At 33.3% G+C, this 22,852-nt stretch overlaps 2 protein-coding genes across 7 annotated transcripts in view; both read left to right on the plus strand.

Annotated features, from left to right (window-relative positions):
• The first annotated feature begins 758 nt into the window (after positions 1 to 758).
• On the plus strand, positions 759 to 22,285 carry LOC123989254 (ribosomal biogenesis protein LAS1L-like). Its single transcript, XM_046289974.1, has 3 exons — positions 759 to 773; positions 845 to 1,009; positions 22,130 to 22,285. Exons 1-3 carry the CDS (start codon positions 759 to 761, stop codon positions 22,283 to 22,285), a joined length of 336 nt encoding a protein of 111 aa, XP_046145930.1.
• LOC114881094 overlaps positions 6,674 to 22,852 on the plus strand; it is a 51,306-nt gene continuing 35,127 nt past the window's right edge. For 2 of the 6 annotated variants that reach the window (XM_046289878.1, XM_046289883.1), the window contains exons 1-2: positions 6,674 to 6,886; positions 15,162 to 15,321. The gene's annotated coding sequence lies outside the window, so the exon portion shown is untranslated. Of the gene's footprint in view, positions 6,887 to 6,941; positions 7,060 to 15,161; positions 15,322 to 19,494; positions 20,295 to 22,852 lie in introns of those variants that run through there. The other 4 variants (XM_046289879.1, XM_046289880.1, XM_046289882.1 and 1 more) reach the window with 4 other exon arrangements.

A 22,852-nucleotide genomic window follows, 5' to 3' on the forward strand; every position in this document is an offset into this window, starting at 1 on the left:
TGAACTGCAGTATAGTTAATTCGCAATGGGTTTGTTGATTCCCGTTGAATATTGATTACTTGAAACTATCAAATGGGTGATTTATCATAGGTTGCCGACGCCGGAGTTAGGATCTTCCTAGTAGAGGAAAAGTTTTTAATTTTGCGCCGCCTCCGAAAACTTTGAAATGTATTTGGTATCCTATTTAACGATTAAGTAGATATTATTGATAGCTATGGAATATTGGTATAAATGAAATAGAAATTATTTTATACTTTTTAGTGCATTTCGAAGTCGGATGTTTTTTTTGTTAAAAATTATTTTATTATCAAACACTGATCCTCATACTGATTTCTCATATCTTCAACCATGACAATATTTTCACTATCACTCATTGTCACTATCCCACAACAATATTCCCCTCTCACTTCACTTCACACTTTCAAAGGTTTGAAATAAATTCAATGATGCAATCTATTTCTTGCTTCGAATGCAACTATCGTGAAAACTGTCGCGAAGACGTAAAATACAGTACGGAGAAACATAGGGCACCGTGGTGAGGAGTGTTTCTCAGGACTACGAAAAATAAAGAACAATGACGTCGATATTTATTAAAAAAAAAGTTTTGAAGTTGTATTCATTTATAATATTATAATCCGTAAAATTAGAAATTAGAAATTAGGAAAGGGTCTATTTTATAAAACAGTGAACACGGTCCTGATCCCTACCACCATGCGAGTGGTTTCAGCATCAACAACAAAAGACAGTCGAGCTTCAACATGTCTGAAGACAAGGTGCGTATAATCGGCAAGTAGAATATATCAATAATATTACGTTATTTACACATAAATTACTTTCATTATAGATGGAAATAGAGGAAGAGAGGAAAGAAAAGAGAGGAGAAGAAAAAGAAGAAGAAAAAGCCAAAGAGAAAGCCGATAAAGCAGAAAAAGCAAAGAAAGTAGAGAAAGCAGAAAAAGAAGAAGGAAAGAACGTAGAGAACAGAAAAGAACCGCCGTCGACGTCGCAAGTAAGTAAAAACGTTGATTTTTCTATGTAATAAATGTGGTACAGTTACATTATTCGGGAAACGGAAATCATTTCTACAATAGTATCATTAACCTCATAACTTATTAATTATACGGTTTACGGACCGTTCATCGAAAGACAATTCATCGAAAGACAGTACACCGAATGGACAATTTATCGAATGTACAATTCATCGAATGGACATTTCACCGTATACCAATTCACCAAATGTCACTTCACGGAACGGACATTTCACCGAATGAGACAATTCATCGAATGTTTTTGATCTTATTTTGTATTTTTGAGTCTGCTTGCTTTTTTTTATTTTATTTTGTTTAATATCGTCTTTTTTACATTTACAATTTGCTTGTTTTTAAATTAACTTATTTTTTTATCCTTAGTATCTAAGTATGAAATTAAATTCCAGATACATATTTTAAACTAAAAGAATTCTTGCCACTGCATAAACGTAATCAATTTTTTCTTCATATATACATACTACTATTATATTTATTTACTACAGATTTCAACTGATCTCTGTACCGAATGAATTTTTTTAATGGTTTGCTTACTTCAACTCCTGATCGAATTTGGGAAATCATAAATTCATTTTTGGCCTGCTCCATTTTTAAACATCTTAATATATGCCAAATAGTTGCATTCTGTTTTGCCACTAATTCGTTGAATCCTCTGTGCCAACCTTCAACATTATTATTTGTACGGGGCAAATCGTTTAATATTGCATCATGTTGATTCCAACAACTAATTTGGAATCTCGGGCGTTTTCTTATTTTCTTCAATTTAACGGTCCCAATGTACTCTTTTTCAAAATACATGAAAAACTCATCAACATTTTCATCTTTTCCTGTACAGTTGATACAAACCAATTCTTCAAATAATTTAACAACATCATTAACGGGAACGAATGCTAATGCCATCAAAGTTTTAATTCTTACACAAAAGTTTTCATCTGTATCGTACCGACTTTTCAAATGGTAATCGCTTAATTTTCTATATATTGCTTGACAAAAATGAAAATAGCAAAAACGAACATTTGCTCCTGCGAATATATCATTTATGGCACCTACAAACCCAATCTCCATGTCAATCATAAAAGTACTAGGGCATAGTACTGATTTAAAATTGTTTAATGCTCCTAAAAACCGACAGTATGTTTCTTTTGTTTTACGCGGAAGAAGCGCGTAGACTAAGGGAACCACTGTACTATCGAAAAGGCCGTGAATAGTGTAAATTTGTACAAACTGTACTGGACAATTGTCAAAAGTACCGTTTCCAAACCAATGATCGGTTGTGGCAAGAATTTTCAAATTTCTTCTTGTTGTAAAAATAAGGATTCTTTCGGGATCGTCAGCGCCCGAATCAAAGCTTAGAAATACTTTACCCCTTTCAGTATAACGTAAGTTATCTGGGATATCACTTAATTCCTTCAGACAAACGGGTATTCGAGGATCTTCATGAGTTTTGTTTCTGACTCGTCTTAATATTTTTTTTAATGAAGAAACTTTCGACATTACAGTTGCAATATTATCAGAAACACTTCCCACTACGTTAACAACAATATTATGAATCCCGCTGGTACTAGTCGATGATTCATGCTTCATTTCATTCGGATCGGATCGCCGGGATGATTATGCGCTGTTTCTTTTTTCACAGAATCTTTAACACTTATAACACGTCCCATACAACGTAACTTTTGATAATTACAACACTTCCAATACGTACTTTCGGCTACTGTTCGGTCTTGATAATATAAAAATCCATTATACAACAACCTCTTTTTGCCTTTTTCACTATCAATGAATTGCATGATACAAGAAGATTGAAAAGAACTCTAATGCGAAATAAAGGAAAAAAACAAGATCGCACTAACTTTATGTGCTCAGAACAAAAATCTATTACTAGAAGGGATAAACAAAAAAGACTCTTCCAATTATCTACATACAACTAACAAGCTGACTCAACTTATTAAGACAAAAGTAAGGTTATGTGTCTCAATGTCGAAGGAAGAATGAGCTCCGCTCCGGACTGAATCGAATATACATATACAATACATATAGAGGACAACAAGCAAAATAGAAGAAAAAATCACCAAATTGTCTACAAGTCCGTAGCAGCGTATGTTTTCCCATGTGTAACGTCCCAGCGGTACCTCAATTTAAAAATCAGTCGTAAAATTAAATCAAGTCGATAAACGTTCAGCCGGTAAGCTAGATCATCGATAAATTATCGACGTGCGACCACGTGTGCGCCAGCAACCCCGATGATCCCGCGGTGGGGTAAGGTCCTAGAGTAGGGAGGCCGCGTAGATTAAGGAGCAGGGGTACTCGGCCGTCACGTGATGGGGAATTCCAGAAATCTGAAGGAATCCTACATAGAAAAAAAGCGCTAAGTCAGCAAAGTCTGACTATAAATAGAGGCGTACAGCGAGAAGAAAAATCAGTTTGGTTTCGACCATGCTCAGCTCGACTTCGACTTAGGTCGAGGGCAGCTACCACTCTAACATTAGAGGAAAAGCTACGGTTGCTCAGCGCTGAACCACTTAGGTAGGAATATAGCGATAGAGTAACCGATGCTAAATTAAATTCCTTTCAGTGACAAGTACAAGTTACTTCGGATCTGCAGACAAACTACTCATGGTGCGCAACGTGTTAACCAGGTGTTTTTGCTAAGCCATACTCAAGTATAAAGAGCTAGCGAGGAGCGGAGCTCCTTGAAACGGCCTGTATTTAACACAGCTCTGGCCAGTCCAGAAACCGATTGCGACCTGTAGGCAAAGTCTGCTCGTGTCTGAAAGTACCGTACAAGTTGCTTTTATTAATAATTTCCAGTACTTAGCGTAGTTGGTCATTATTCAGAGATGTTGGCTGTACCTATAGTCAGCTCCGCGTTATTATTATAATTAATTATCATTTATTACTAATTACTAATTTTTAATTTCTAATTTTATATATACTTATTACTAATCATATATTCTTCACTGTATTTCCAATCTAGGGCGAATTTATTATAATTTCTTATTGTATTCCTATTCTAGCCGCATCTATTGTTATATCAGCGATATTATTTTATATTATATTCAGAACTATCATAAGTCAATTATCAAGCACTTACCTTCTTGAATCGAATAAACAAACTACTATTAGTCTGATACATTGATGTTTGGATTTTACTCCTCAACCGCACACCACGCGAACCTATAATCCCTGATACATTAATACGAGTCGCCTTCTAAGGGAACCGCTCTCCCTACAAGTCGGTGCAGTGACGTACTCACTCTGGGTCGTTACACATGGAACCACAGCTTGTCCCTTATGTTTGTAATCACATTTAGAAACGAATGGATAAGTTTCATTTAAATTGTTTTCAAATTTTTCATCATTAACGTAGCCCCCAATTCAAACGTTTATTAATTAATCCACTTCAAACATTTTTATTTGTTGTTTAGAATCCTTAGAATTTCCTTTTTTACATTATGACAGGCGACAAGAGATTAGGTTCCGTATTCATTCTAAACAACGACTAAAAATGTTCCACCAGTTCAGTTTTTTTATTGCGTTATGCCAACGGGGTGCCAAGCCGTTCGTTAGCGACCTACGTCAGGCCCGGTTTTCGTACCCAACACTGCAGTCCCTGGGACTGCGCGCTATACGCGTCTGGATTGGTCGGTGGTTTTTGTTATTAACTCGAAAACCAAGCCTCAACCAACGTTTTGGCAAAGGAAAAAGTTGTTTAGAATCACCTTAGCAGTCATCCCTCTTCGGCTGTCGAGGTAGTCGCATGACACCCTGTATATCCTACTAAATATGAAAGGTTTCACCGCGAACGATACATTCCTTGCAGAGTAACATGAAGGAATAGATTTTTTGCTATAACAGTAGTTATTAACAAATTCCATAAATTTTTGCAAGTGGGATCATCGCGGATATACCTCCTACTAAATGTGAAAGGTTTCATCCCAATCGGTACATTTCCTGCAACATAAACCCCGGAAGATATAAATGAAGTATTACGTATTTTGCGATAAAAGTCGTTAGGAATGAAAAAATACAAAATGTTTTTTTAACGGGACCAACCGGGACACATACTCTACGAGATGCAAAAGGTTTCGTTCCGATTGGTCCATCCGTCTCGGCGTAATCGGTGAACATACATAAAAAAAATATTAAAAAATCACATCGAATTGAGTATCCCCCTCCTTTTCGAAGTCGAATAAAAAGAAGAAAATTTTTGGAGCTAAGTAAGTAAAAAAAAACATTAAAGATACGAAAATAAAAAGATATGTATAATATATGTATATATATGTATAATATAACAGATAATAATTATTTTTATATAATGTTAGAGATAATTTAGTAGTAATAGATATTGTAACTACAGAAAAATATACAATAAAAGAAATTCCTCAATATTTAAGAAATATAGAAAATCAAAAAAGACAATTATACGCAATCATAAGATATGTAGGCACTGACAAAGGTATTGGACACTATACAACAATATGTTAGCGCCCCAACGGAAAGTGGGAAGAATTTGATGGATTCGCTAATAAGAACAAAACTATCACAAAAATCAAACAAGAAAAAATAATACCAGCCATACTTTTTTATAAGTTATAGAACTTCATACATTTATTCGTACAGAAATATACTAGTATTTAGTATGCAACTCGTTTATACGTTTCTGCTATAACTTTTGAAGATCTGAAGCTATAAAAAAAAAATTCCTTGATTCATACTGAAGATATTTAGAAACCAAACTTTGAAAGTCTGTAATATAACGTTTACAATTGAACGAGAATGCATTCAAGGTTTTAAAAACTCTGTAATTATTCTTGGAACATTTTCAAATTTTTATACACGTTCCATATTTCGTAAAATATATTAAAGAATGTTGTGACCAAGTTTCAACAAAAAATATCAATACCCGACCAAATTATGGCGAGATAAATATAAAAAGTTACGAAATTTTTTCGTTTCATAAACTTTTTCATTTCTTGTCAATAATTCAAAATGAAAATCGGATACATTTCGACAATATTTGTGTGCCAAAATTCGCGCGTACCTCCTCATTATGAAATTCGGGCCCTCAATTGTTTATCATAACCGTTATAACATTAAGCTACATCCTTAATACATTGGAATCGGTTGTTGGCAAATTGCTGATTAGAATTGACAAAGCTGCTGGGCAATGCTAAACTATGTTTTATGGACTTGTGCGTTGGCTTGTGTTACATGGTTTAAAAAGCCGATCGCCATGCCCATTGATTTACCGATTGATATCGATAAATATCAAAAGAAATCATGTCGAAACTATCAAGAGAATATGAATTCAGTGCTTGACATTGTAGAAAAATTCGCCGCTGCATCTATACTCCAGATTACTGCCGACGCATTGAGAACGCAGCTTTACAGTACTTTTGTTTCCTATTACAGAATTTGAACACATTTTAAATAATTCTTACCTATTTCAATAATAAAGAACATAACATGGAAACTAAAGAGAAACAAAAATATGACAATAACAAGACAAAAATTGTAAGAAAGCATCGTGTATCCTGTATCCCTCCCCTATTCTCAAGTCGCAAGGGCAACTTTTCTTGTTCGTATCGATCGACGCCTGTGCAGTGTTGCGACCTCGACATAACCGTCGACCATAGTCCAGGGGAAGTAATCATTGTTCGATCTTCTTTCGTTTCGGACCAGTTTGTGCTATTTTGAACTCATTTAATTTTTTTTTCATATTCACATGTATCACAGTGTTAGTTTACGCTTGTTTACTAAAGATTAAAGGGGAAGAAGGAAAAGAACAGGATTAAAAACGAAGAATATTCGGAGCTGCAATACAGCCTTAAATCAAAGTAAGATACATTGAAACGTACCTATATTTTAAAAGAATTTTCACTCTGTGCAACAAATACAATTGCAAAATGAGTGGATACAGTTTCTGAACATATAATTTATGAATTAAAAAAAAGGTACCAATAATAGGTACTTTAATTGTACTGGTGTATATGGATGAAGAATTTTTAATGTACGTAAGAAATCTGTTTTCTGTATTTTGTTATAAACTATTCACCAAACAATTCTTTTCTTTTATTTATCATTTCTATCACTATCACATTTTATATTATGTTACATAAATGTAATAACAGAATTTAACACAATACAAGTGATATTATGTACATTATGCATGTTGTTTTATTATATTTATTTTAGAATCCATTAAAAAGATATAAGTAGACGTTTTATTGTTCCCTTATTTTATTATGTATATACAGGGTGTCTCGCTAATCATGGTCAACCGATTAGGAGATGATTCTACATGTAAAAATGAGTCGGAAAGGCAGAATACAATTTTTTCCTCCGTGTCTTCGTTTTCGAGAAAATCGAAGTCGAAAATTTACTCGGTACGTGTGCACTCGGTATAATATGTCGACTTCGTGCATCTCGCTATACACTCTTGTTTTGGATCTTATTTGTATTTAATTAAAAACATAGTAATCACCTCGGTTGGTAGTTTGTCGTTCGTGCAGTGTTATTATTGCCTCGAAATAAGCAAGTAATTTTTGAGTAAATTTTCGACTTCGATTTTTTCGAAAACGAAGACACGGAGGAAAAAATTTTATTCTTTCTTTTCGACTCATTTTTACGCGTAGAATCACCTCTTAATCGGTTGACCATGAGTCGCGGGGCACCCTGTATATAAAAAATATAGTTTTCATATAGAGATACGTTTTAATCTTTCGTTGCATTCTGTGCAAATACGCTACATAAAATAACAGGACACGAAATTCCTGTATTTTGTCAAACATAAATAAACTGCATATCTTATCATTAACGAATTTATCAAAAATATCTCTCATCCTTTGTAATTACAATTTTTAGGTTTACTTTCAGATAACGTCGTGAATTTGTAATGTATTATATAATTTGTCTTTAAGTAACTTTCTACAATAGACAAACATTTGTTTTGTTATTTTCTTACTTTTTCTGATGATTAAAAAAATTATACAACAAAAGGTTAAACAAGTAGCAATAATTCTACTAAATCTCCAGTAATATAAGTTATGCTGACAGATAATTTCAGAATCAACCAATAAAATAAAAAGAAATATATTATATATCTTTATTTGACGTGTGTTTATAAAATATTATTGCAATATTATGCTGTAGGTTCGTATGTAGATCGCGGTAATATTACAGTAAGTAGTAAACACTGACATAAGTTCTACATTATAGTATAATTGCGTAATACATACAGGGGAAGGGGAGACTTCGTCACTCGCTATAATGCTCGAAAGTTGGCACACATTATGACTAGTTTACACGAGACAAACAACTCGACAGGCAACAAAATTTTCCCGGATAGACGCTTGCTTGTAAAATTATGATAGTTCATTCAGTAAAGAGTAAAATGACTGGTGCACATCATTTCAAAGTCGGTTGTCAATTAACCAATACTAGTTCAAACTATTGCGGCCACAAGCTTCTCCATTAGCAGCTGATTTCATATGATTATGGCTTTTTCTCGCGAATATTTCTATAAAATTCCGTGAATCATGGTTTAGAACACTGTGCGCGCCACGGGTTTGAGTCCTAAATCATGATTCACGAAATTTTATAAAAACGTTAGCAAAAATAACCGTAACCATATGATGTCACCCACTGATTGAAGACCACAATCGTTTTAACTAGGTATACCATACCTAGTGGAAGGTGCCTCACCCTAAACTGTCATAAGCCCAGCAAAGTCAATAAGATAAACATGGAGAAGCAAAACTGAACCCATGAAAGCGTTCTTTGAGAAAATCATTATTTATTTATAATTATATATTGGTAGAAATTAACCGAAAAGCTAAACCTGTTTATAATTTTGCAACTATTTCAGCTTAAGAGACGATGTGTTGATTTATTATATATTTATAAATATATTTATTTATTATATGATTATTAAGTTTTTACAATATTTTTACAATATTGATTCCCACTGAGCAAACATATTTATATTTTTAACTAGCGATCAATTAACAAGATATTAAACATATTCAAAAATTGATTCAAAAATGAAATATTATAATTAACAAACTGAAGGTAATGGGGTTAAAAGCTAAAAACCAAATTGGTTTCTAAAGCTGAAATAGTTACAAAATATCTAATATGCGGGTTGAATTTTTTATCTCGTGATATGTCTATAATATGTAGATCATAATTTTTCATGTTAGAAAACAACATGATGGTTTAGTTTTGCTCTACAGTGTATACCGTAAGAACTTCACGTAAAAATCTTCTACTCGCTCTTAAAAGTCTCTTCCGTTTTAGTTCTATTTCGGTTTGGCTTGACGCTTTTTTAACGTAATCCTTGTCCTACTGTTTACGGTACAATGTAGAGAACTTGGCATAAAATATGTATGAATGTCATAATCACTTTAGGACTGTGTGTAGTGTCTTTTGCATATTTTTTTAAAGTTACTTCTTTTTCTTTAAAAAACAAACAGTATACTAAAATAAAATACGAAAGTAAGAAATGAATAAGTTCCAATTTTGAGTGAATTTGTAGATAAAATAATTTTTAACAAAAAAAAAAATCCGACTTCGAAATGCACTAAAATGTATAAAATAATTTCTATTTCATTTATTATATCTGTATTCCACAGCTATGAATACAATCTACTTAATCGTTAAATAGGATACTAAATATATTTCAACCTTTTCGGAGGCGGCGCAAAATTAAAAGTACCTGACTATACGATTCTGCCAATAACGATTTGATTGCGGTATGGCAAACTTGGTAATTAATAAGTCGTAAGAAAACATATTCGAAACGTTATAAATATGGCAGAAAAGATTTGTAATTGTAGCGATTATATCAGAAGTTGGTAGCACTTCTGATGTACATCTATACTGCATTTCACGAGAGACCATACTTAACTTGCGCAGCTCACTAGGTCTAGGGAGATTTTTAATAACGTGTTAGATTCTCCTCTACAGCTTGCTTCTTAATTTCCGATCATATAAATGGTGGACAGAAATATATTACTCACGATAATTGATAAGCGATGATGATACGGTAAAGATACACGATATCATGAAATTCCTATTATTTTTCAAAGAAAAAATTATATGTTTAATTTTGCGCCGTCTCCGAAAAGGTTGAAATATATTTAGTATCCTATTTAACGATTAAGTAGATTGTATTAATAGCTGTGGAATACAGATATAATAATTGAAATAGAAATTATTTTATACCTTTTAGTGCATTTCGAAGTCGGATTTTTTTTTTGTTAAAAATTATTTTATTTCACACTTTTTAGTGGAACGAGCAGTATTTGAAGGAGAATGTATTAGCAACCAATTGGTAAAGAAACTGACGAAGTTTACTTGCAGGGACAACTTTGAAAAATCGCGATCAGTATATTCCTTGGAGGGTAACCCTAAAGAATAGACTTTTTATTATAATAACAATAGTTATTAACAATAAGAAGTTACATAAATTTTGGGAAATGGAATCATCGTGGAATGATCTACGAAATGTGAAAACTTTCATCGCAATCGGTGCATTCCTTGAACCAGAATGTATTTTGCAATAATGAAAACCGTTCGGGATAAAAAAATGTGAAATGTTTTTATAACGGGACCAATCGGAAGACATATCCTACAGGACGCAAAAGATTTTATTCCGATTGGTCCATTCATCTCGGAGTAATCGGTGAACAAAGCCAGGAAAAAAAAAAAAAAAAAAATATACTGATCGAATTGAGTATCCTCCTCCTTTTCAAAGTCGGATCAAAAAGCTGCCCCTCTTCGTCGGATTTCGATGATTTTTAAATATGTTGTAAAATTCGACATTTTAAGCAACTTTTTTTCTTTTAACCTATATGATCGACTCGCTTAGTTTCTGAGATATTCGCAAAAAACAATGAATACTACTATATTGAATTTCGCCTGTACATATACACCCGCGGCTGTGTGCGTTAGCAAGAGACCCTCGCTTATCTACCGTTTCTGTCAACAGCACTACGTGGACCGGGTACCATCCATATAACGGGTCAGCTTAAAAGTCAAACATAACTGATTCTGAACTTTGACTTACGTGACTGGCCATCTCACATTTTAATTAGTAATTATTGATATGTCATCTACTCCACCGATTTCGCTTATTGTTTAATATGTTGTTGGGATGATGATTCTGAGCAACTTTTTCCTACATATGTAACACCGCCCCTCGACTTTAATTTCCGAGATATTTGCAAACGAAAATTGCCACAATACCAATGAATTCTGCGTATACCTACACGTCCGTAGCGGTGTGTGCGTCAGCACGGGAATAAGCAAATTGCGGTGGCCGAAATCCAAGGAGTATAACTGGTGAACTAAAAAATCGAACTTGACTAATTTCAATGATTTCGAATTTTGGCATACGTCGCCTCACGGCGGCCGGAATATTAATTTAACCTAACCTAATTCACTAATTAACAAGTTCACTGATTTAATTTTGTATTAGATTAGGTTTGGCTAAACTAATATTCTGGCCGCCGTCAGGTGGCCAGCCACGCATGACGAAATTCGAAAAATGACTGCCGTTATACGTTATTTAACATAAACTTACGATTAGTGTGTAGTTGATGAGAAATTGAACTTTTCATTTCCACCTGTGTTCATTTCCATGCTGTGTTTACAGAAACTAGTCGTCCTATACTGACGCACACACCGCCACGGACGTGTAGGTATGCGCAAAATACACTGCAATAGTAGAAACTTTCTTTTGCAAATATGTATCTCGAAAACTAAAGCCGAGTGGTGATTATATGCATAGAAAAAAGTTGCTTAGAATCATCATCCCAACAACATATTAAAAAATGAGCGAAATCGGTGGGATTGATGAGATATCAATAATTACAAATAATAATAGTAAGAGGAGTATCGTGAATTTTGTTTAAAATAAAATTAGAGTTAATCAAGATGTACCTGTGTACAAGAATGACACAGGGTAGACTAGATGGTTTGGCAACAATCTCAATTGAGCGGGATATTGCACAAAAGTTAGCTTTAGAAAATTTAATTGAAAAATTTGAAGTGAAAGCTCGTAAGCAACAATTTTAATTTTTGAATTGTGTTATTCTATTGAATTTAACAATATATTTCAGTTTTCCATAATTATATTCAAGTGATATAAATAAACTTTGTATTAATTAAGTTATAATAAAGTGATGGAGTGTCGCATTTTAATTCTTTAATTCTTCCTTAATCTTATTGTTAGTTATGTTTGGTGGAGGAAGTAGGGATAATAGGAGGGCGCAAAATATGAAAAATAGCTCGCTTTGAAAAAGGCCTTGAGCCAGTCCTGTTTACATGTAAGGGAGACCGGGTATGATTGTCACACGGGTCGGTTGTCACAATTATTATAACAAAAAAGCTAAACAATAGAAATGTACTAATAACTCATAGCAACGCGTGGACATATTGTCGCCTCTCCCCCGAGATCACTAAGATCGCTGTAGATATGTATCCAGGTCAGTATACACGACGGGTCATTGTTAGTTTTGATATACTTGAAGTAAATTTTTGCAATATGTTGTCTATTCAATAGAATATATGTTCTATAGAATATATGAACAATATAAACGTTTTTAAAATCCGATAATTTAGAGGTTTATGTAACTTATTCTTATGATCGTTTTGCATTTTTCGAACATCGTAATAAATGAGTGGATAGTTTAAGTTATTTAACGATGGGGGTCAAGTTGTCACGTGTGACAACTAACTAATAAAATTCTAACTTTTTCAATCGAATTGATTTTTTAACGATAAGACTGCTGACTTAATGATTTTTGTTGTGATTAACTATTATCTTTCAATCCTTTGCGGGGTTTGTAGATGGTGCGTTACTGCGCATGCGTTGCGATCGTCCTCTTTGTATCTGTGTATTTTCTCTTGTTTACCGGTCTACGCGTGTTCCCATTTTTCCCTTTTGATAATAAAATACTTCTTGTACTCACTGTGATCCTAATTTATACGCAAATCGCGCTCACAATTTTCAATAATTAATAAGTTTGCTACAGCTACTTTTAATTTATTTTTAATGATTTTGAATTCTTAATTTTATTATAAATATTCAAAAATTTAATTTTAAATTTAATATTGTTTAGGAATCATAATCAATAGAAAGAGTTAAATTTTTTATTTCGTTTTTTTTATGTTTCCAATTGTAAGTTTGATTTTGTGTTCAAGACTGTACAGTTTCTTAATTTCATTATTATTTTTAACCGACTTCGATAAAGGAGGAGGTTACTCAATGCGTTCAGTGTTTTTATTTTTTTTCGTCGATTACTCCGAGACGGATGGACCAATCGAAACGAAACCTTTTGCATCTTGTAGAGTATTTCTCTCACTTGGTCTTGTAAAAAGAATATGTTGCATTTTTTCATTCCTAACTACATTTATCGCAAAAAATGTAATGTTTCATTTATATCTTTCGGCGTTTAGGCTGCAAGACATGTACCGATCAGAATGAAAGCTTTCACATCTAATAGATGTTTTCGCGATGATCCCAATTGCAAAAATTTGTAGAATTTGTTATTGTTAATAACTATTTACTCTGCAAGGAATGTACCGATCGCGATGAAACTTTTCACATCTAATAGGAGATATTTCCGCAATGAATCCACTTGCAAAAATGTAAGGAACTTGTTATCGTTAATAACCATTGTTATTGTAATTATCCAATAAAAACGGTAAACCACCTTACGGCATCCTACAAATACTGCTCGCTCTATTAAAAAGTCTGAAATAAAATAATTTTTTACAAAAAATACAACCGACTTCAAAATGCACTAAAAAATATGAAATAACTTATATTTCATTTCTATATCACGTAGGCAGACCGTTTTTATCTAACATGCCTTCTTTCAAATAAACTTTTAACATCTGGAAAGGAAAACCCTCTGGCAAACAGACCAGTTGCTCTTGACATAAGCAGCAGGCCCAGCAATAACAGAATCGCACAGCACATGCAACCACTCTAAATATTACCGAACAGACGGGCCCAGCCCGATTATCTAAGTAGTAACCAGATCACCCTTTCTCATTAGTATATAAACCCGTTCGTACCACCGCTCTTCGGTCAGTACCTAATGTCATCTTGTGTCGAGAACCTCGTGTATGAACGTGAGCTGGTTAGTGAGTTAGTGAAATCGGGTTGAAGTCCCCTCCGAGCAAAGTTAACCTTATAGAATCCGCGAAATCGAGTCAGTGTTTCTATTTGGCATTACCTATAATCAACCACACACACACACACAACACCCCGCATTGCCAGTGCGTCAAAACCGAGCATACTGCAGAGATAGGTAATATACACATTACACACCTATATTCGCGACAAGAACAATTGTAATAGACTGAATTGTAAAATACATACATTACTCTGTCAACCCCACATTAGCATCTTTCTTCAAACCCAGTGAAACTAGTGACAGTTCCCACAACAATACAATCTAACCGCTCGGGTTGTATTGACTTTAAATAATATAACTTACGCGGCCTCTCATCCCAAAGCCTCCGCTAGCCACACGCGCTGCCTAGCCGTCGTCCACGTAACATCTACAACAAAATACACTAAAAAGTATGAAATAATTTCTATTTCATTTATACAAATACCCAAGAGCTATTAATACAACCTATTTACTCGTTAAATAGTATACTAAATACATTTCAATCTTTTCGGAGGCGGCGCAAAATTAAAAAGACCCGAAAATTAAAAATAACGATTTGATTGCGATAACGTTATAGATACGTTATAGGGAAAAAGAACTAATCGAATTGAATAACCTCTTTATTTTTCGAAGTCGGTTAAAAAAGTACGGACGCCGTGAGGTGTGTTCATCTATAGCAGAATAACGTGTAATCGTAACGTATTATACAATATATTGAACTCAAGCTTTTTATGAATATCTCGGAAATTAAAGTCGAATGACGGTAACGATGTATCGAGAAAAGTTATTCAGAATGTTGACGTTAACAACATATTTCAAAGCCACTAAATTCGCTTTGTAAATAAGTACCAAAAAATGTTTGACTATATTTATAATATAATAGAACTTATAATAATTATTCTAATGAATCCAATAAATTTTTCAGATGATTTTATAAAAATGCCACAAAGTAAGTTAAGACAAAAACGATGTTCAGCCAATCAGAAGATTTCACGACCGCTCAAAAAAATTGCGTAACTAGCAAAATATTTATCCAAGAAGTGGCGAAACGCTATAATGCTTCGAAAGCGGCATCATTTAGGCACGTAAGTGCATTTAAAATATTAAAATTTGAATATACAATAAATAACGAGACAAAGTAATCGTTTACCAAAAAACGGAGAAATGTTACAAAAAAAAAGTACCTACCAAATTGCATTTTAACAGAAGAAAAGATCTGAAAGATCTTTTTTTTTAAATCATTTTAGCAGTGTAATTGTGTTACTGTAAATGTTTCATACTCTTAGTTAGTAATTTACATATGTGTTCAGTATTCACGTTTACATTGTATAAAGTCCAGGATAGAATCATTGAATATCTTTTACGGATTATTACAGTGAATATAATATTAAGTTTTTTGTCCAAAATCTTTTATCCTCTGATCGAAAGCTTCAATCGAAGTACATAATGGAATTGTGATTGTTTGTCTTAAGAACGAGGTGACCAGTTATACGTAGAATACTTTGAATAGGACTTGTTCTAAATACTCAAATTACAATTCTTAGTCGCATGTATTTACATAAGTTTGTAGTCAAAGTTCAGAAACATGGCCGTAGACCACTGCAGCAGTAAGTACCTAACTGTTACATTTATTGCGAATACAGCGATGAAGAAAATAAAAAATATTGTTGCCTTGTTGTGTGTCTGGAGCCATGCAATACAAGTAAATCAAATCTAGTAAAACAGGAAGAATGCACTAAACGGAATGGAATAATCCTTAATGGCATGCAAATCTTATAGTTCAAGTTATTAGACCTACTTTTATTTTTTACTTTTTTTATTTATAGACACAAATATTTTATTTCCCTTTTATTCATTATAATTGAATTGAATAAATATTTACATTATTTAAAATTAAAGTCATGTTACTTATCGGCCCCGTACAGTGTTCCAACCGAAGGACCCACGATAAAAATAATAGGCTGGAATATTTTCTCTTGTTTCCATTTTTTATTCATAATTTTGATACTATTTAACGCAAAACTAAATTGTTATGACTTTAATTTTGATGGGTGTGTATAAGTTTGTATTATAAACATTGTTTTGATAAGTGTAATAGCTCTTAGGAATTCGTATTCTAAAGTCAGTTTGTTAATTTTGATTCTACTTTAATGCTTGGTTTACACTGCTGTTCGCGAACATTTCTATCCAGTGTAGACCTGACATAACATACTACAGCCCTGTAGTGCAGTTGCATTCCAATTACACAGGGTGTCTACGTTAAAGTGTTCCAGTCCCATTATTCCATAACTAAATAATGATGGTACCAAAAATTGTTTATATGAAAATTACATAGTTAAATGGAAAGTATATTTTGATGAAAACGAATTTGTTTACGTTATTATTTTAAAAGATATGTATGATGATCAAGTTCTGTTTCTTAAAAAAGAATTACATATTTTTGTTTACATCACTTTAGAGTACATACTTATTAATCCATGTGGAAGAAGGGGTGGTAGTGTGGGTTCCAATTTTATATTTCTTCCTAAAATCTGAATCATAATTTAAACTGTTTCAACGCTTAACAATCGAGTAGTGTCCGATGGACACGTTTTCAAGTTGATTAACGTACAGAATCAGATTTCATTTTATTGCGAAATCACTTCGCCTAATTTATCTCCAAAATTATTATGTTACCAAAGCTTCTTAAAAGAAAATTACGTCTTTTCAGTTTAACAAATTTCGAAAAATGATATAAAAGCATACTGGTTTGTTAAGGGTTTTTGTGCATAAAATGTATGTAAATTAATATGTAAGGTTATCTGTGATGAAAAATGGCAGTAAAAGAAATTTCATTGAACTTAATATGTATTACGAAAATAAGTCATTTTTGGAGCTTTTAAAAAGGTAAGCTTTTAAAAAGCTTATTCATGAAAATCATACAATATCCTTTGGTAACATTTTGACATCAAAAGTGAATGTATCGAATACTATTCTTCATACATATACAGTACCGAACAAAAGTGTTGGCACAGGCCGGAGGTTCATATAAAATTCTCTGTAAATCTGTAAAATATACTATTTTCTTTTTTTTCTATTTTCTTTAAGATTATATCAATCTTAAACATAAGTATAATAAAGCAAGATGGTAAGATACACATAAAGATCAGTTTTCAGCGAAAGAAAAGTATTGGCACACTTACGATTTTGCAATATAAATTTATGATAATATATTAATTTAATATCTTGTATGTAATCCTTTTTTCTCTATTACTGTTTTCAAACGATTAGTTATTGAATGCACTCATTTTTTTGTGATTTCTGGGCCTATTTTCCGCCATTCTTCAAAGATCACTTGCTCTAGGGTCGGTAACATAAGCGGAATATTGAAAATGATCCACCAACGAACGATATACGCTGTATGTTTGGGATCATTATCGTGTTGGAAGTACTAGTCTGCGTCTAAATTTAGTTTCTCTGTACTTTTTTTCAAATTTTGCTTTAAAATATTCAAATATACATGTTTGTCCATGTTATTTTCTATGAAAACAAGCTCTGCTACACCAGAGGAGCTGCTCTTACACCCCCATACCATTACCCCACCTGTTTCTTCCTTCGAATTCTGTATTGGGGCTTCACCAAACTAAAATCCGACCATCTCATTGAAAAATATTAAATTTGCTTTCATCTGAAAACAATACTTTATCCCAGAATGCAGTATCGTGATGTACATAAGTATTTGCACCTTACAACTCTTTATTTACACCCCGCATTTCTGAGCGATCTCCGAACTGTCAAAGGATGTATCTCCACATTACATTCGTTTTTTAATATTGCAGTTACTTCTGACGATGTAGTTTTAGGATTTCTTTTTTTTATTATATTAACCATTTTTCTATTTTCACGATCTGTAAGCTTCTAAGGATATTGGTCCGTATCTTGTGACGTTTATTAAATTTTCTTTGCCGAAAAACAGCTTAATCACCTCTCTCACAATAAAACGACTTTTTAAAATAATTTCTCCTATTTCCGCATAAAATTTAATATAATTTTTCTTTTAGAAATTGTTTTTTTTCTCTTGTTCTACTTCCCATATTCACTTTTTGTCTCTTTTTTGCAAAATGTACTGACTAATATTGACAAATGACGATCACCTTGAACCGGGGGGAGGGGAGCTTCCTGTGACCAACATTGGAAATATTTAACTAAAGTACTATATGTACAGTAAAAAAGTTGTTACAAGTGCCAATACTTTTGTTTCGCTGAAAACTGACTTTTATGTGTATCTTGCCATGTTGCTTTATTATGTTTATATTTAAAATTTATGATTCATGGTATACTTAAACTTCATATTATACTCAAAGTTATATTTCACAAAAAATTAAATAGAAAATCGTATATATTGTAGATTTACAGAGAACCTCCGGCCTGTGCCATTACTTTTGTTAGTATGGTAACATACACAGTATGTTACTTTTTCTTATTTTAAAAGTTGTCAATTAACAAAAAAAGCACAAGGAAGGTCCAATAATCTTCAGTTTATGTTTAATATTATCAATAGGAATTACACCAAAAAAAACTGATATATAATGTTAAACCAAAAATGAAACGAAACTAGGATACTCTTACAACAACGGTTAAAAGGGGTAGACACGGCGCGTGATCTCTCCGACTTGGTAGGTCGGTATTACAGCAGTGTTTTCGTTGGGCCTGGTGGAGCCACTTGCGTGTTCTGTTACGAACTTGAAAGAACAAATTCTCAGCTGTCGTGCCATATGCATTTTGGAAGCGTGCGCGCAAGACGATCTAGGAAGGCAACAGCACCTCAAGTATTTTTATTTACAAACTCATTCAATCGTTCATCTCACCAGAGGCACCGCGACGGTATGCCTAAAGAACGAAAGTGTAGACACAGTTCGAGTGATGTAATCAAGCTAACGCCTGATTCTGGCTACGATTCCAAATCGGCAGCCATTTTAGTTTGACGCCACCTTATAACTACTAGATGAACTAAATTTGTCACGTGACTTGCTCTGTATTATCTACAAAATGGCGAACTGGTCTGTGGGAATGCAATCACGATTTTTCGTTTTTGTTTTTTAATTGATAAAAGTATAGAGGGTGCGTTACGCAATTGGGACGGGATATATCTTGAATTTGGTAGCAGATAGAAAAAAGCTATTCATATAAAAGTTGAATGGTATGATAATGTCTATTTTTTTACGACTTTATTCACTTTTTATTTAAATAGAATTGCATATTTTTTTTACTCGTATTAACTCCTTGGAACATTCTGCATAAAAAAGTACAATGGTACTATTAGAACTGATAAATGGAGGAGCCTTGGCTACCGAGAATTCAGAATTCAGAATTCAAGTTCTTTAACACAAGACCTTTTATTTCTCCCAAAAAACATAAAAATATAGAATCGTAACTCGCTCGCGATCCTAACATAATTAACATAACTAAAATCGCTTCGTTCCGCCGCGCCTTGCTCGTATCTATATCTCCTTTTTTCCCCTCTCTGCTATTCCCTCTCTTCTATTTCGCTAACGGGCCTATGTCTAATAGTACAATGTTTAAAAAACTAATATTTCGTGAGATATCTCATATTTTTCATTCATAAGTCTACCGTTCAACTTTTACATGAATAGCTTTTTCCTATCTCTTACCAAATTTAAGATATAACTCGTCCCAATTGTGTGACGCTTGTATTTTCAGAAACCTATAGTAACTTTGTTTTTCCAAACTAATAAAAAATACAAAGGAGTGTTAGCCAATATTCTGAGTGAATGCAAATAATTTAAATAAATAAATATCTCGCATACAACTTATGTAAACATTTGCAGAATTATTGCAAAGAGGAGATATGTTCTTCTCTTGTTATACCTCCTCTTTGAGCGAGGTTTGTTATGGGGCGCTGTGGAAAATCCAGGCTAGCGTCAGTCAAAACTTAGCGAAGAGGGACAATTTCAGCATTCCTATTCCTTAGTGTTACTCTGCAAGGAATGTACCGATCGCGATGAAACCTTTCACATCTAATAGAAGATATTTCCACGATGATCCCAGTTGCAAAAATGTATGGAACTTATTATCGTTTATAACTATCGTTATTGCAATTAACCAATAAGAATGGTAAACCTCCTTACGGCATCCTACAAATACTGCTCGTTCCACTAAAAAGCGCTAAAAAGTGTAAAGTAATTTATATTTCGTTTATACAACTGCGTAACAATTATTAATGAAACCTTTTGCTGCATTAACAAAATGCGGTAAAAGGTATAAAATAACTTCTATTTCATTTATACCAATACTCCACAGCTATTAATGAAACCTATTTAATCGTTAAATAGTATACTAAATACATTTCAACCTTTTCGGAGACGGCGCAAAATTGAAAGCTTTTTTTATCTACTAGGAAGATCCTAATTCAGGCGACGCCAATCTATGACCCGATAAAAAGCGGGAGTCACCTAAAAGTGCTTGTAATTACTGCATAAAATAAATAAATCCGTTGGCTTCGACTTTTGATCTTAATTTGAAAATAATTAATAATAGTAATATTCTTATTGCAACGCCAACGTTCGTTTTTTGTACAAAAAATGGTAAAAAATTATTTAAATAAGGTGGAAAAAGAAATAAAACTTTGTTCATTCGATGCTTTGTTTTCGAGAAAATGAACTTTAAAGTTTTATCTAGCATAATACATAAGTAAAATTTGACTTACCAGTCTTATCTGATAGTAGTCTATTGTCAAGTACTATTGTCAATGCTTGTGTTTATAAACATTTCAAATATCATGAACTGCATTGAAATTTTATTACTTTAAAAATTGTTCAAAAAATTTTCCATTATTTCAGTACATGGTCGAATTTGACTTAAACATACACTGCTTGGTAAAACTTTAGAGTAGAATTTCTCGAAAACGAAGCGTAGGATAAAAAAATTGTACAGTAAAACTTGGATATATGCAACAAACATTGGGACCCAGGCGTTGCATATATCCAGTCGAGGTGTCGAATCTCGGGTTACACGCGACGAGCAGCCAAGCGTGAACGTAGAAAAGGACAGACAGTGGTGGAAAGAGAGAGGTCCGATGATCAAAGGAAAGAGCCGAAACGTATCGGTGTGACTAATACTAATTCAACTATAAAACTTTTTTATTTTTGACTTTTTTTTACTGAAACTTTTACTAACGCATTGGTGAAATTTTTCTGATTAAAGTGATACCAAACACGATATAGTGAAATTGATGTTAAAAGTTGGCGAAAAGCAAAGGAGGATTGGAAATGAAAACCGGTTGCGGCGTCGACTCGGGTTTCAAACGTTGCATATATCCAAGCGAGGTGTCGATTCTGGGCATTTAAACGTTGCATATATCCAAGCGAGGTGTCGATTCTGGGCATTTAAACGTTGCAAATATCCAAGCGAGGTGTCGATTCTGGGCATTTAATGTTGCATATATCCAAGCGAGGTGTCGATTCTGCGTCCGTATAAATCGTTTGTACCGTGCCGCGTTACCTATTCTACGTTCGTACACTACATGCGACGTGTTGCATGTTGCATGTTGCGTGTTTCATGAATCTTTGGTGTACGGCCTGCCTTATACATATGTAGCCAAATTATATCGTGTTTGGTACCATTTTAATCAGAAAAATCTCACAAATGAATTAGTAAAAGTTTCATTAAGAAAAAGTTAAAAATAAAAAAGTTTTATCGTTCAATTAGTATTAGCCACACCGATATTACGGTCGGATCATATTACACGGTTTCCTCGCCGAGCGGCTCGGTCCGGCTTAGGGGGATCCCCCCAAGTGGAGGGGATAGCGATGTTGCATATATCCAGACAAACTTCTGTTGCATATATCCAAGTTTTACTGTATTCTTCTTTTTCGACTCATTTTTTATTCGTAGAATTTCCCTACAGAAAAACTCGATAAGTGTGCAGAATTTGAGACCGACGACGAACATTTAGAGAACAGAAGATTCGATTCTGCAAATCGTTTGTATTTTACCGATGTCGACGAACGTAGAAAGAGACAGTTTGATAAAGAAGAAAAGAGGGACTGAGAGTCGAGATGATCGTAAAAAATTAAATGCTTACATATCGATGAAACAACACTAATGCAACAAAGACATCTTTTTATTTATACATTATGTTTGCTAAATAAAAATGTTATTAATACATGAAATTTTTCTGATTCAAATTATTCATTCTTGCAATAAATTACAAATAATTACAAAATTATACATACTGTAAAAAAGTACAGAAGACGTTACAAACAATCATATGAAGTTGTAGGAAGATAGAAAACATAAGATTATTTTAAGATTATTCAGATTAATTAAAATTATTATAACCGTATCGTGTTTGGTCTCATTTTAATCTGGAAAATCTTATCAATATATTAATGAAACTGTTGTTAAGAAAAAAAAAAAAATTACAAAATTTCATCACTGCATTAATTTGTTTCACCGATATGAATGCGACATATAGATCTTCAAAGGAAAGCCGCGACGTGTCACATTGCTCCTGTGCTTGCTCCATGGTGGAACCCCCAGTGATGGGGATAAACCGCGAACACTTAACGGATAGATCCATTCGAACACTTATCGAGTCTTTACTGTATATCCAGT

This window comes from Osmia bicornis, unplaced genomic scaffold (assembly GCF_907164935.1).
Source record: "Osmia bicornis bicornis unplaced genomic scaffold, iOsmBic2.1, whole genome shotgun sequence".
NCBI classification, from domain to species: Eukaryota; Metazoa; Arthropoda; class Insecta; order Hymenoptera; family Megachilidae; genus Osmia; species Osmia bicornis.

Excerpts from the sequence above, each read along its gene's own strand:
- LOC123989254 (XM_046289974.1), top strand. Across the intron at positions 1,010-22,129 it reads AACCGCCGTCGACGTCGCAA|AATTTCCCTACAGAAAAACT; the intron begins GTAAGTAAAAAC and ends TTTTATTCGTAG.